The 15,665-nt window shown below is 42.5% G+C and overlaps 1 protein-coding gene across 1 annotated transcript; it reads left to right on the top strand.

Moving 5' to 3' along the window:
* Positions 1–7,525: 7,525 nt before the first annotated feature.
* On the top strand, positions 7,526–8,056 carry LOC127121343 (major pollen allergen Ole e 10). Its single transcript, XM_051051863.1, has one exon. The coding sequence runs from the start codon at positions 7,594–7,596 to the stop codon at positions 8,017–8,019; it is 426 nt and encodes a 141-aa protein (XP_050907820.1). The 5' UTR covers positions 7,526–7,593; the 3' UTR covers positions 8,020–8,056.
* Positions 8,057–15,665: the final 7,609 nt, after the last annotated feature.

Here is a 15,665-nt window from a genome sequence, read left to right as displayed (position 1 = left end):
GACTATCTATTCCAGGGACTTTATTAAACAAACATAATAAAGAAAAAGCCTTTTATTATTAATAAACAATTCGATACAAGTACCAAAAGTATTGGCCTCTAGGGCTTACACCAACAGGTACGTAGGAATAAGACCGAAGGTCTTGTCAAACACAAAATATAATTAATGAATTCTTTTCTCATCCCCCTATTCCATTTTTATCAAACATCTTTTCAACTAAAACACTTGGACACAAAAAAGGGCTCCCTAGGAGTACCTAGGACACTTTGGGTGCTAACACCTTCCCTCTGTGTAATCAACCCCCTTACCTATAATCTCTGGCATTTTATTAGTTTTTATTTGAAAACTTCTTATCTTTGGGTTTTGTTCGTACCTTTTCCCTTTTCCTTTGGAAACAAATAAGGCGCGGTGGCAACTCTGATTTTTCAATTGACGTCGGGTTTATCCATAGCTCGATGGTCACGAATGCATCGCTACAGGGGCTTAAGGCATAGTTCCCTTTTATATGGTTGGGCCAAAAGCAAAGATAATTAAATGTTTGGAAATAAGCCAAACAACTCTTGGTTCACAAGGTGGACTCCGATTAAATCGTCCTAAAAGGATATGTATGAGACCCAAAGGAAAATGATGTTTGGTACAAGGAACAATATATCACTGTAGGGAACAAATAATTTGAAGCAAAAAAGAATGGTATATTAAAACTATGAAGGAATAAACTATGAACCAAAGAGTAACAGGTATAAACCAAAAAGTGAGGGGCCAAAGGCATGGTATCACTGTATTTGAATGAACAAAACAAAGAGAACTAAGAGTTTGGAAATAAGCCAAACATCTATTGGTTCACAAGGTGGACTCCTATTAAATCGTCCTAAAAGGATATGCATGGAATCCAAAGGGATAAAGATGTTTGGTACAAGGACACAATATATCACTGCAGAAGAATAGACAATCTGAAACCAAAAGATAAAGGTATATTGAATCCATGGAGGAATAAACTCTGAACCGAAGAGTAAACAGACATCAAGCCAGAAAACAAAGAAATTAAGTGTTTGGCATCAAGGAAAACATCTCTTGGCTCATGAGGATAAACATTGGAATTATCCTAAAAGGATATGCATGAAATCTAAAGGGATAAGATATTTGGTTTCAAGGAGAAGACAATAAAATACTGCTGAGGGATGGTAATGAATAGATGATCGGGAAATAATATATAAATTTGCTCGCCAAGGGTTCGAAGCCTTGTGCCTACTTATTCCCATCGCGCAATGAGAAAGTCAAAACTCCATAGTTCGTATAACTAAGGGTAGGAAAAAAGGAAAAGGGTGTTTGCCTACACACGGGGTCTGACAAGGCAAACAAAGCAAAAAAAGGGAGTTTACCTAAGCACGAGGACTGATAAAGCAAATAAAGCAAAATAAGGGAGTTTTCCCAAGCACGAGGACTGGTAAGGCAAACAAATCAAAAGAAGGGAGTTTGCCTAAGCACAAAGACTGATAAGGAAAATAAGAGAGGTTTGTCTAAGCACAAGGTATGATAAGACAAACAAGATAGATAAAGGTTTGTCTAAGTATAAGGTCTAATAAAGAAAACAAGATAGAGAGAGGTTTGTGTAAGTACAAGGTCTGATAAGGCAAACAAGATAGAGAGAGGTTTGTCTTAGCACAAGGCCTGATAAGATAAACAAGATAGAGAGAGGTTTGTCTAAGCACAAAGTCTAACAAGACAAATAATAAAGAAAATGGGTTTGTCTAAGCACAAGGTCTTACAAGACAAACAAGAAAGAAAACATTTTCCTAAGAACGAGGTTTGATAAGGCAAACAATGCAAAAGAAGGGAGTTTGCCTAAGCGCGAGATCTGACAAGGCAACCAAGAAGAAAAGGGGTTGCCTATCTATCTTCATCAGAGATCTGGTTGCTTCTGAGTATCTCTGATTTCCAGCACGAGTTGTTGTGGCGTGTCCGCCAGTATGTTGAACTCTTTTCTCCGGTTATGACTGACGATCCCTCCGGAAGCCTCTGGTGGTCTTCCTCCCCAGCAGGATGGTGATGCTCCCTGATATCCCAGTCTCCAGTGGATTTTCTTGGCTCTCTGGTGACTTTGGTTTTCCCTCTGAAAGAGTGGTGCCGGATGGTTGATTCCCGGACCTGTGTGTTGAGCATGTCTGTTTGTCAGCATTCATCATACATTTTTTAGGAATAATGCATACATGCATAATCATAGCATTCAGATACTCATGTTGCAGCTGTTGCCGGGTATTTGTTGATTGTTGCCTCCTGCTAATTGGTGATACAGATCTCTCCAGTAGATTCTCTAGCAGATGTGGGTGTGTCTGATCTCTCCATGTAGAGCCAACCCCTTAAGCAGAAAGTGTCTATCCTTTCCTGCCATTTCCCCACTGAGATACATCCTCGTGGATGACGGTTGTTTCCGTTCCCTCCCAACACACATTGGGATGGGTTTTCCCTATTGAGTTCTTTCCTCATTAGGATGAGTCTTGTTTCAGTCTGCCTTTTTGGATCGATCCTAAATTGGCTTCCTGTTAGCTGTCTCCTGTGCTTCCCTGGGGCATAAATGAATAGTTGCTCACTAACCGGCACTCATTCACTTTATCCTCAGCGGAATTTGTTGGCTTCTACCAACGAACCGGTAGTTGTAAGTCCTATCTTTGTGGTTTTCTACCTACTAACTGGTAGTTGTAAAATCCCACTTTCATCCCTAGCAGAGTTAACCCTTTGTGCTCATCCTGGTCGATGACTGGTTACTTTTCTGTGGTTTTCTGCCTACAAACCGGTAGATGTAATCCCCTCTTTGTGGTATTGATAGTCTTGTCCCCTTTGGATACTTGCCTTGATCAAGTAGTATTGTCCCCAGTGGGTCTTCCCCTTTCTTTTGGGTATTTGCTCCGAGTTAGCAACTTTATCCTCTTTTGATTGGTCATCTTTTGCATGCCTAGTCCTGGTACCCTGATACTTTTCTTTTCGGTCGATTATTCATTTAACAACCTACAACCCGGTTATGGGTAATCTTCCATGCGAGTGTATTATCTACCTTTTGACGGCTACAGATAATATATCTCATGCACTCTTTGGTCAATCTTTCGATTGTTATCCCCAGCTTGGGTCTTTGGCATGCGTGCCGGCTCACGTATCACTGTTTTGTTATCTTCGCCGATGATGATAGACATGAAGAAGTTTCCGGTATCCAGACCGAAGTGGCATTCAGGCCAGTTTCCGGTATCCAGACCGAAGTGGCATTCAGGCCAATTTTCCGGTATCCAGACCGAAGTGGCGTTCAGGCCAGTTTCCGATTTCCAGATCGAAGAAGTTCTCAACAATCAGGACGAAGAACTTATGGTATTCAGACCAGTTTTCCGGTATTCAGACCGAGGTGGTATTCAGACCAGTTTTCCGGTGTTCAGACCGAGGCGGTGTTCAGACCGAGGCGGTGTTCAGACCGAGGCGGTATTCAGACCGAAGTGGCATTCAGGCCAATTTTCTGGTATCCAGACCGAACTGGCGTTCAGGCCAATTTCCGATTTTCAGATCGAAGAAGTTTCCGACGATCAGGTCGATGTACTTATGGCATTCAGGCCAATTTTCCGGTGTTCAGACCAAGGCGGTATTCAGACCGAAGTGGCATTCAGGCCAATTTTCCGGTATCCAGACCGAACAGGCGTTCAGGCCAATTTTCGATTTTCAGATCGAAGAAGTTTCCGACGATCAGGTCGATATACTTATGGCATTCAGGCCAATTTTCCGGTGTTCAGACCGAGGCGGTATCCAGACCGAAATGGCATTCAGGCCAGTTTCCGATTTCCAGATCGAAGAAGTTCTCAACAATCAGGACGAAGAACTTATGGTATTCAGACCAGTATTCCGGTATCCAGACCGAAGTGGCATTCAGGCCAGTTCCCGGTATCCAGACCGAAGTGGCATTCAGGCCAGTTCCCGGTATCCAGACCGAAGTGGCGTTCAGGCCAGTTTCCGATTTCCAGATCGAAGAAGTTCTCAACAATCAGGATGAAGAACTTATGGTATTCAGACCAGTATTCCGGTATCCAGACCGAAGTGGCATTCAGGCCAGTTTTTTCCGGTATTCAGACCGAAGTGGCATTCAGGCCAGTTTTTTTCCGGTATCCAGACCGAAGTGGCATTCAGGCCAGTTCCCGGTATCCAGACCGAAGTGGCGTTCAGGCCAGTCTCCGATTTTCAGATCGAAGAAGTTTCCGTTTTTCAGATCGCAGAGGTTTCCGACGATCAAGTCGAAGTACTTGGGGCATTCAGGCCAGTTTTCCGATTTCCAGATCGAAGTGGTGTTCAGACCAGATTTCCGGTGATCAGACCAACATTGATACTCTCATATTCCGATGCTTAGTGCGGCGTTCAGGTCATGGGTATTCCTGTGTTACCATTTATTTTGGTATCCAGGTCAATTTTCTGTTTCGGTACTCAGGCCAATTTTCACCGTACCAGACGGATTCTTCTTTTGGGATTGCTTCTTTGCCAATTCTGACAGGCATGGTTAATTGTTTCATGGGGATTCAGGATCAAAATCCGGGTTTTTTTTAGTATTTAACCATCTCCCACAATGATCATATGAAGAACGTCTTGCTTCATATTCTCTAGTTGAAGATGTTTAAATAGGGGCAACTGTCATACCCCGATTTTGGTCCTGAATTTTTTATGTTTTTATGAGGATTGTTTTTTTTATCCAAAGTCATGGTGTTGTGATTATGGATACATCTATGGTCTGGGTCATCTGCCAGTCAAGTTATTGGTTCATGGATGCTATGCCAAAACCCTAACCTTATGGTCTCATTTCATGGCCTTGTTCATGTACATCAAAAGTCATCCAAATCATAAAAAAAAAATTTGGAAACCAACTTCAAACCATTTTGTTAATCCATTTCAATTTATTTCATGTCATTGTAAACCATTTACATTTGATTCCATACAAGAAAAATACAAATTTGACATTTTTTGACCAATTGTTGACTTTGGTCAACAGTTGACTTTTTGGTCAACTTTGACCAAAGTCAACCCAAATTCACCCAAAACCCTTTTCTATTGGCCCTCATCCTATTCTTCATGTCATCGAGGTTGGGCTGAACATCTACACTTTGCTGAAATGTACCATCTAAGTCCGTTGACATAACTTGGGTTGAATGAATAGGTTCATTTGGCGCTTGTTGATGCATTCCATTCCCATGAGGTGTAACGTCACCCTCACTCCGTAATAAGCTTGAACACCAGGCTTGGAAGTTCGCCTCCAGTTGACCAGCCCTAACCTGAACTACTCTATTGATAGCATAGATTAAATAAAGTGGTTCATCAGGTGCAATGAATGGGAGCAAGGCAAGAACCTCTGTGCAGTACGTTAAGAGAGCTATTACAAATTTGTTCCATTTTGGATTATCAAATTTTCGCACTATTGAGGACATAAATTCATTCCTCGACATCCGGTTCCCTCGGGCGAGCTTGTATATTCGAGAAAGCCCAACTCTTGATTGAGTGATTGAGTCAGACTCAGGTTTCCCTTTTCCAGAAACAGGGATCTTAGATGGGGTCTTGTGGTTAACATTTTCATCGGGAATAACACAAATAGCTTGCATGAACATAAAAGACATTTGAAGTCCATCACCCAAGCGGCTTTCAAAAAATGCAGGATACTTCTCATTCATATTCATTAGGAGATGATGAGCCAATTTTGAATTTGACTCCAGAGGATCTGTTTCAAGTGCTATAAGATATGGAATACAGGTGATGGGATGAACAAGACCTTGGCGCAGCACAATTTCAACAATCTTCAAGGCTGATTGTCGAACTTGTTCATCACAATCCAAACATCGGCCCAAAATATTGTCCCAGTACAACTGAACAATACCCCCACATATGTTTGTATCTCCCGCCACAGCAGCAACCTCGTCCCCAGCAAGGCCTCACTCAATTTTCTTTTGCAGCAAATCCAAAATCATCCACACAAGTGCAGACGGTAAACTCCACCCAGTCTCCATCTCCTCCAGTTATGGTTGGCTCACCAACAAATTCCTACAACCTGCAAAACGACAGCACCCCACACACACAGAAGCAAACCGCAACAGTAACTAACATGTCGGAAAATTCAGTACAGAGTTTATTTCATAACTCTGAGAAAGTTGCAAATTTTGTTCAAACATCACGTATCATAGGCCATCATATCCAGTCATCAGGAACCTCTGGTATAGGCTCTGTCAATGCCTCCATCAAAGCTCCATCCGCGAACTGTAGTGCATAACTGGTTGGGCTCCGGTGTCTGCCCGCAGGTTGTAGCAAAAGGCATGAGGAGTTTCTTTTGGACCCTGAAGTGGACATCATTACCAAGCCTTGTTTGAGCCAAGACCTGCAGTAAAGACATGTTGTAAATACGCCTGTTACCAAATGAAACCATATCCAAGCAATGAGGTTCCAAAGGAAAAACCTGTTACCAGCTGCAGTCATCCTGCAGTAACACCATAATCATACGAGCTTTACATAACCAGTTGAACATACTTACACATGCAGCAGGCCTTGGACTTATGATAGTGGAGAAGGCTCATGAAAAGCTGCAACAAGGAAGCCTCCCTGCTCACAACCCTGCACAACAACATGACATGCTGAAATACTAAAAGGCCAAAAGATCACCACAAGCGACAGTCCAATGCAGAAAAGCACGAGCATACACCAAATAAGATCCTATAGAAAGCCAGGTTTTATAGTGGAGGCCATTCACGAGCTTTGATCCAATTTGCTGCGAGATAATGTGAAGCAATTTACACTGCAAAAGGCCTTGCCTGTCAGGAATAAAAAGCACCAGTCCAAATCATAACATGTAAAATCAGGGTGTGGAATCAAGATGGCAAAGACAAGGGAACTTACCGATACAGAGGTCACCAAAGTTCCAAGCTTACTTTTGGTTTTGTGTGGTATTGGTTCGCTGTTTAACTTGTGAACCATGCTACAAGACGGTCCTTAAAGAGTTCACTACTGTAGAGAAAGTGAAAGGTTTACTAGCTGCGGCATCTACTGAACAAGCTCAATCATCTTTACTCAACACTTTCTCCACTGTCTATCCAAATAATGTTGAAAGGCTTCTAGAGGAGGGCATTAGTGTTGTCACAAACTGCAGTGGTTTAATTGAAGATGTTGATCATTAATCTAAATTTAAGTCTGCACATGCATTGTTTGTTTTCTTTGGGATGTTTTGATGACGTGTTCGAAGCATTACCGATCCTACTGCATAAGGTTGCTTACCGCTGTCACATTAAATTCGGTGCAGACATGCCATCACACATTATTTGAAAATAACTTTCAGTTAATTCTAACTCATTTAGAACACAATCCTTGGAAGATGGTTACACCGCAGCTGTTGGTATGGCATGGCAAATTTCATCATGTCGAGTGGAATGTTGAAGACAATACTGTAGAGCCAGAATACTCCTGCCCAACTCCCAACCAACTAGCCTAACCTCAACTGCAGCACACCACTACCTTTGCTTTAGACCCTCAGATACACCAACCATTGTAGCGGTTCCTTCCACAAATCCTGTCACGATTTCCCCTACAAATCCAGCTGCAATGCCCGTAACGGTTCCTTCTACTACACCTGCTGTTCCTTTACCTCCAACAAATCCAACCAGTTCACCGGTTCCGGCCTTCAATCCAGCTACAACACCTTCAACTGTTCCAGGTGCGCAACCAGTAACCAACCCTGTAACGTCTTATCCACCTCCATCGGGAAGTGTTCCTGTTCCTGTCATAAACCCTCCTTCAAACACAAATGCTCCTTCTGTTCAGGGACAGAGTTGGTGTGTGGCGAAAGCAGGTGCTCCACAAGCCTCCCTTCAATCAGCACTGGATTATGCTTGTGGAATGGGTGCTGATTGTTCTCAGATACAGCAGGGTGGGAGTTGTTTCAGTCCAGTCACTTTGCAGAGTCATGTTTCTTTTGCTTTCAATAGTTACTATCAAAAGAATCCAGCTCCAACAAGTTGCGACTTTTGAGGCGCTGCCACCTTAATTAACACAAATCCAAATTCTGGTTCTTGCATTTTTCCATCATCATCGTCGTCGTCATCCTCGACGCCAACGATATCATTCCCAACACCACCTACACAATCAACTCCAACTGCAATACCACCACCAAGTCCAATAAAAACGGCACCATCAATTCAAACAGCTCCATCATCAATTCCAACGGTTCCACCAACATCTTCAGGATCGAGAACAGGAACTTTCGGCTATGGTACTCCGCCTTCAGTGTTAAATTCAAGCAGCCCAGATTCAGGTGCAATGCCAGATCTTGGATCCAATAGCCCTCCAGTTGTGAACACAACATCTGCCTCACACCCTCGAGCTCTAAAATCTTTTACTGGCTGCATAATTTTGATGATTCCATTCGTCACTGCCAGACACAGCATGCTGATAAGCCAAGGAAAAAGATACCCCGCAGCGGAGAGTCCAAACAAAGCCCTGCGAATCATATTTTACAAGGATGATGTAAGTGAAGGACATTTTTATCAAGTTTTACTCTATGAGTTGGACGCAATCCGGAAGGCATGTGCTCCCTTAGAACCAAACTGTCAGCCTCCAGTAACTTTCATCATTGTACAAAAACGGCACCATACTCGGTTATTTCCAAACAACCATAGGGACAGTAATTTCGTGTATACTGAATGAAGGTGTTCACTCTGTTAAAATTGAGCATGTTAAAAGTTACTTGAACTATTCAGGAAAACGCTTGCTTCCAATCCTTCCCTTAATTATTTACAGACTCATTGAGAATGATGCAATGGATACAGCAGAAAACTTCTGGAAATAAACCCCGGTCTGACCATGAACTAGATTTGCAACTTAAAGATTTAAACTGTTACCAGCAGACGGATAGTAGTGTTCAAACTTAAGATGATACTGGTAATGGCTGTGGGATGAAGATACTATACTTTCATTTGTTTGGTCAACTGCAATTTTGCATTTTTGAGGATTCTATGCTTGTTGCTTCTTGTACTTTTCTTCTGGAGCTACGTGGTTTATCTGCCAGCAAGATGCGCATTAACATTGCTGTGCTAAAACAGTGATGTAACAAAATCTTTTGTTCGAGCTCTAGCTGAGGTGTATTTGCATAAGGACTCTCCTGTAATTGCTTGCTGAAGTAGTAGACAGGATGCCCATTTTGTATCAATATTACACACACTCCATTCCTTCAAGTGTGTTGAGAAATTTTGCTGCAGTAAAAAAATAAAAATAACTCAGTAAGGCAGTAAAAGTTCACAAGCAACAAAAATGAAACATTTTCACAGAAGAAGTACAAGGTACATGTTACCTTTTTCAGAGCAAACACCAAAATGGGATAGACAACAGAGCAGCACAAAAAAAAAAAGCACTTCCAATTCCATACTCTTTTGATCTCATCCAAACCCTAGCAATGGGATTATAAAAAGGGAGAAATCAGTGAGAAAAAAACCCTAGAGAACAACAGAGAGCTGGAGGCGAAAATCTGAGAAGGAACCCTAAGATCCCAAAATCAATTACCTGGAGGCCAGCTTCTTCGCGTCCTTCACCACCACCGCCGCGACACTTTGTAAGGACTCTTTTTCTTTCTTGTTATTCTTCTCTTGTTTTGTTGTTGAAAATATTTGTGAGAGTTGAGAGAGTTCGATTCACTGAGTTGGAGAGCGTGAGAGGATTTTGTTGATGTCATAAGAGGGACGAGAGGTGCGAGTTCGTGAGATTGCCATTGTTGGGGGAAGGTTGAGTTTGTGAGGTGGGAGAGAAGAAGACGAGTCTCTGTTTTCTTTTGTTTTCATTTCTTTGTTTTCATTTCTTTTTTTAATTTATTTTTTTAATCAAATTTGTTTTGTTTAACAGAGATAAAAGATAATAATAAACAAAAACATAAAAAAGGTTTTATATGTTAGTTTTGTTCTTAATCTTTTTTTTATTTATTTTTTCATTCCGGTTTATATATTTAAGGTAGTACTTCAGTAGCATATAACCCTGAGTGGTCTGGTGGAGAATGGCAGTGTGTATGTTCTTGAGTGGAGTGGGTTCAATACTCATGTGTGACCTTTTTTTGGCATTTTATTTCTTTTAGCTATATTATTTTTTCTTTTAGCATTTTAGTTTCTTTTTATGTTTATGCCTTTATTACACTCATATGTTCATTTTGTTAATAATGTAAAGTTGTTGTATTTTAATTCAAAACCATTTTAAAACTATAAAAACCATACTTTTCTCGATTTAATATCGAGCCCAGTTTTCACACCCTTGTAAGTCGATTGCTTTTTAAGCATCGCCATCGACCTCACATAGCTTACTCTTGGGCTTTCTTACAATGAGCCGGTTCCTTTGCACTTACACTCATACATTGCATTATTTATTGTTTGGACCCGATTTAATTATTCCAATACTTTGAACCCCCATTCATAACAAATGTATCCCTCTCCCATGAAATGTATAATATATTTTTATTCTCTATTCATCTGTTAATACAAGAAATAAAATGAATACCCGATAACCATTTCAAAACAAGACCAAAACCTCGATCCAACGTCGAGTAATCTTTTTTTTAAAACCTAACAGAACCAGCACGTATTCATCCACCCTTGTAAGCCGATTGCTTTATGCATCGCCATCAACCTTGTAAGTCGATTGCTTCATGCATCGCCATCTACCCTCATCCCTAACACTTCTCCTTGCTCCATTCGTCGATTCTTGTTCCGATTAGGTAGCACCCATTAGATAGAACCCTTTGTATGATAACATAGGTAGGATTCCCATATCCTTTTGTATGATAACATAGGTAGAATTCCCATATTCTTTGCATGCTAACATTAGGTAGATATTCCCATTTGTAAATCCTAAGACTTAAGTACATATTGCATGACAACTCTAGGGCAGAGCTTCCCCATTTCTTTTAGACCTTCCGTGCGTCTCCGATCTTGCGGCATGTAGTCCGTCCTATTGTAAAGAGGTAACTGCCTAAGACTCGATTCAGCGAGCTGCGACACCTACTGCTAGGACGTGAACACATCGCCCACTCTCCTTTGACACAACTGGTGTCCTCCTTGTAAGTCCATGTTCAGATGGCAATCCCTATGAAGGGGAACTACATCGCCCTGATCCTTGTTCCAGACGAGGTATGTAGGCAGGTGGTCGTGCGAGACCACTCCGGGCACTTTTTTTCCTTTTTGTGTGTGTTTGACAATTGCTAGGCTCGAGTTCTCGACTCCTTGGCAATTTGTTGTTTGTTGTTCTTGTTGTGTGCTTGGAAGCTGATGTAAGTCCATCGAGTGGCATTCGGGTTCCAGTGTGGGTTTGTTGGGTTCGGATGCTGATGTAAGTCCAATGATTGGCATTCGGGCTCCACGTTTGCCCTTTTGTGTGTGTTTTGGTTCGGATGCTGATGTAAGTCCAGCGATTGGCAGTCGGGCTCCATGTTTGCCACCTTTTTGTGTGTAGGTGCCATGTTCAGATGGCGATCCCTATGTAGCCGAACTACGGCAACTCTGATTCTCATGTTCAGATGAGATACGTAGGCACAAGATGCGATGTCTTGCCGAGTTTGACTAACGACTAACAACTAATCCATGTTTGCTTTCGCCCTCGTTGCGATCCTTTCTCTCGCCTTCGTTGCGATCGAGACTTTCCCTTTCTCTTGCCCTAGTTGCAATCGAGACCCTTATTCCCGTAGTTAGGCTGAACTACGTTTTTGCTCTGATTCTCATTCCAGATGAGATACGTAGGCATAAGACGATATGTCTTAGCGAGCACACTTATCCTTAACCCATAGGTAGCCGAGCTATGAAGACTCTGATTCTCATATTCAGATGAGATACGTATGCAATGGATGCGATATCTGTGCGAGTCATTTTTGTCTTGACCCTTTTAGTAAATAGTACATTAGATAAACATACACCTTTTAGACAAGAAACAACAAGAGTGGATCCCGTAGAGTACTACGGATGCGTAGGGGTGCTAATACCTTCCCTTCACATAATCGACTCCCGAACCCAAGATTTGGTTGCGAGACCTTGTCTTTTCCTTTCCTTTCTCCAGGTTTACTTCGAGCGTTTCCTTTCCCTCCTTTGGGATAAATAACGCACGGTGGCGACTCTTCTGTCATTTTCTTTCGCCGGTTGTTTTTTCGCACCTCTGTATTTTCCAGGCTGCGACAGCTGGCGACTCTGCTGGGGATATACAGTTTCCCTAAGCGAGTCCCTCCTAGCTTTTGTAGATTTCTTGTTTGTTGGGTGTTTATGCTTTTGTACAGTCGTTTACTTTCCGCATTTACTTGCTTTACCTTATTGCATTCATGTACATATGTTTGCTGTATCTGCTGCCGTTTATCTGTTTGTTGGGGTGGGGTGTTCTATGAGAGGTAAGCCCATTACCCAGGCTTGAGTGTACACACAGATTTTAGAGTGGATGTTCATGAGGCTTGCGTGGCATGTTGCTACGTTAAGTCGTTCGTGAAGAACCACACCCAGACGAGGTTTCTGTTGGATATATTTTGTCCTATGGGTGTTCCATAACGACAGATATTCCTTTAGAAATCGTCGACTCTGGTGACCATTTCCCGAGAACTCAGTCGAGGCCTCTCCTCCGAGACGTGATTATGTTAGCTCTGGTGGGCGCATTCTCGCTGCTCAATCCGAGGACCCCGAGACTGGGAACTTGCTTTAGGATATCCTGTTGAGGGGAGTCAGCAGAGGTCTTTTATCCCGAAATAATGCCAAACCTTCAGTGGTAAACGTATTATTCTCGACTGAAGGGCTGAAGCTGACAAACTTCTGTTCTTAGAACCTACCAGTGAGGGGAGGGTTTGATCTCTACAGATACGGTTTCTGCCAGTGGTGATGTGATGGTGACTTTGGTTCAGCCAAATTTATGGACATTTATTTCTGGGACGCCGGAGTTCTGTCCGTGGTTTATCAGCGGGTTCCGTTTATTTCGGATCCCTGGGCTGAATCTGTGGGTGCTCACTTAGATGGTGACTCAGTTCTCCAGACATGGGTTCAGATGCCAGTTGATCAGATTGACTTTGGGTTTCAGATGGTTGTGATTAGAGTTCAAGCCGAAGCTTCGGATCCTGTGTGCCGAGATGCACAGCCTGCCAGTCTTGGCTCCATCATTTGCATCATAGCATGTTTATTTTCCAAAAAATAATAATGCATGAAAAAAGTTGACTCGCATGTGCATATCCTTTTCAGGATCATTCATGATAAAATAGCATCCGCATCATATGCATATCATGCACATATCATCCTTGCATTGCAGACATGCTTGGGAGAGACTTCTCACTCTGGGTTTTGACTGAGACTGGATTGTTGATCATCGTCCGCACCGCAACCAGATTGAATCATCAGAGGAGTATGGATCAAGTCCAAGCTGAGTTGGCTGAGATGAGGGCAAACATGGCCCAGTTCATGACCATGATGCAAGGAGTTGTTCAGGGGCAAGAGGAGCTGCGTGCCTTAGCCCAAAGACAGGACATGGCTCAGATCATGAGCATGATGCAAGGGGTTGTTCAGGGGCAAGAGGAGCTGCGTGCCTTAGCCCAGAGACAGGAAGCTGTGATTCTGCCGCCCAATCGTGCTTCACCAGAGGGGGTCCTTGTCAATGATCAAATTACTGTTGTCACTATTCCCGTCAACAACTATGCCGTGGGTGAAGATTTGAGGGGTATTATAATCAGTGGACAGCCCCTTGCTACAGAGACTGTTAATGTCAGAGCAACTCTTGCTCCGGTTCGCCATCCTGGCTCTTCAAATCCTTCAAGTTCTAAAAAGCCATCCTCTGGGGCACCCAGAAGGGGAGAGGGTGAAACAAACGCTGTGCACCGTCCGAGGAGTGTGAACAAAGGACAATATCGGCAAGTTGCTGCTGTGACTATTCCAGCCACTCAAACACAACAACAACAGAGAAGACCAACTCAGCAATATCAGCATCAACAACATCGTCCTCAGCAGCAGGTTTACCGGCCTCCCAATGGTAATCAAGCCAGTACGAGTAATGAGAGGAAGAAGATCATTTTTGATCCGATCCCTATGTCCTATGCAGAGCTATATCCCTCTTTGATAGAGCGGAACTTGATTACTCCTAGAGACCCGCCGGCTATACCCGTCAACCCTCGGTGGTGGTATAGGCCTGAACAGCATTCGGGTGCTCCTGGTCATGATGTTGATAGTTGTTTCTAGCTGAAGATGAAGGTTCAAGACCTTGTGAGGTCAGGGATTCTGAGCTTTGAAGACTTAGGTCCCCGTGTTAATCAAGCTTGAAGACGGCAAGTCCCGGGTTGGCGATGGTTGTTCTTCTGAGGTCTTCAACGAAGAGGTTTGTTCAAAAGCAGAAGTTGCTGATGCAAAGGATACTGACAGTTGTTATCCCTGGTGGGATCTATCACAAATGGGTCACTGTGGGTGTTCATACAGTTGTTCGGAAGTCAGAGTAATAATCACTTTTTTTAAAAACCCTTCTCCCATGCCAAAAGGAGAAGTGATGACATTGTTGGCAACATTTTGTGCAGTGATATTTTCATTCAAATAAATGCATGTTAAACATTTGTTTTTTTCCAATTGTTTTCCTTTTTCGCTTTTTACATGAAATTGGTGATCACAAAAAACCCTAAAAACAGGAATAAAAACAATCTTTTCATCTGCATAATGATTGTCTTGTTTGATTTCCAAAAAACTTTTCATATCAAAATCATTATGCAGGTTGTTTCTTAAACCCATTGAACACAATGATCTGACGTCATCTCCCAATTGTGAATTCCCTGTATTCGAAGCGGAAGAAGATGATGTTGAAGGGATTCCTGACGAGATTTCCCGACTTCTTGAGCAAGAAAAGAAGATCACTCAGCTGTATCTCGAGAATCAGCAGAACAGCCAACTGGGGCATAAAAGAAAAAGAAAAAGAAAATACAAAGAAAGAAGAGGGTGCAAAATCAAAAGAAATCAGAATCAAAAGAAAGAAAGAAAGAAACAGAAGAAAAAATAGCACCCTCAAAGTCCCAAGTTGACTGATGCTGAATTCGATCGAAAAGAAGAGATTAACTGCCATGTGTCATGGTCAGTTATATCAGCGGAGAGTGACGAAAGCACGCTATAAGAAGGTCAAGCCTCGTGTGTTCCGAGGGACCCTGTGCTCAAGAAAGTCTTGTCTTTCGTACCCGATTCCAGGGGCAAGCGAACCCTAAGCTATGAACGCCCATAGGTTGTCAAGAGAGTCTTTTCAGGCGGTGCTCTGACACTTACAGCAATGGATGAAGAAGTTCACTCGTTCTGTGAATTCCCGATGCAGTCAAGAAATACTTCGCAATAAAAAGAAAAAAAAAAGAACAAAAAGCTCGCTAAGTCGAACACCCCAAAGGGCAACTTAGGCAAAAAGGAGCGTCTCGGTGGATTGAAAACCCGAAAGGGCGATCCAGGCAAAAGTTAGAGACATTGGAAAAAAAAGAATTCGCATCCCGCTAGATTGAGCACCTCACACTGGGGCAATCTAGGCAAAAATTAGGGATTTGGCAAGTAACTGCATCTTGACAAGACCGTGTTCTATATCTGTCATCCGTCAAGAATTCTCGATGCGTCGTCGACTGAAGCTCTGAATACATCGAAATTCAGAATGGTAGAGTAAGGGTCATTATGTTC

Source organism: Lathyrus oleraceus, chromosome 2 (genome assembly GCF_024323335.1).
Source record: "Lathyrus oleraceus cultivar Zhongwan6 chromosome 2, CAAS_Psat_ZW6_1.0, whole genome shotgun sequence".
In the NCBI taxonomy this organism is placed as follows: Eukaryota; Viridiplantae; Streptophyta; class Magnoliopsida; order Fabales; family Fabaceae; genus Lathyrus; species Lathyrus oleraceus.
The sequence above is the reverse complement of the archived record's forward strand: the minus strand, read 5'-3'. Positions and strand labels throughout refer to the sequence as shown.

What these genes read in the sequence shown, in the direction of transcription:
- LOC127121343 (XM_051051863.1), top strand. Translation starts at nt 7,594, where the DNA reads ATGCCCGTAACGGTTCCTTCTACTACACCTGCTGTTCCTTTACCTCCA.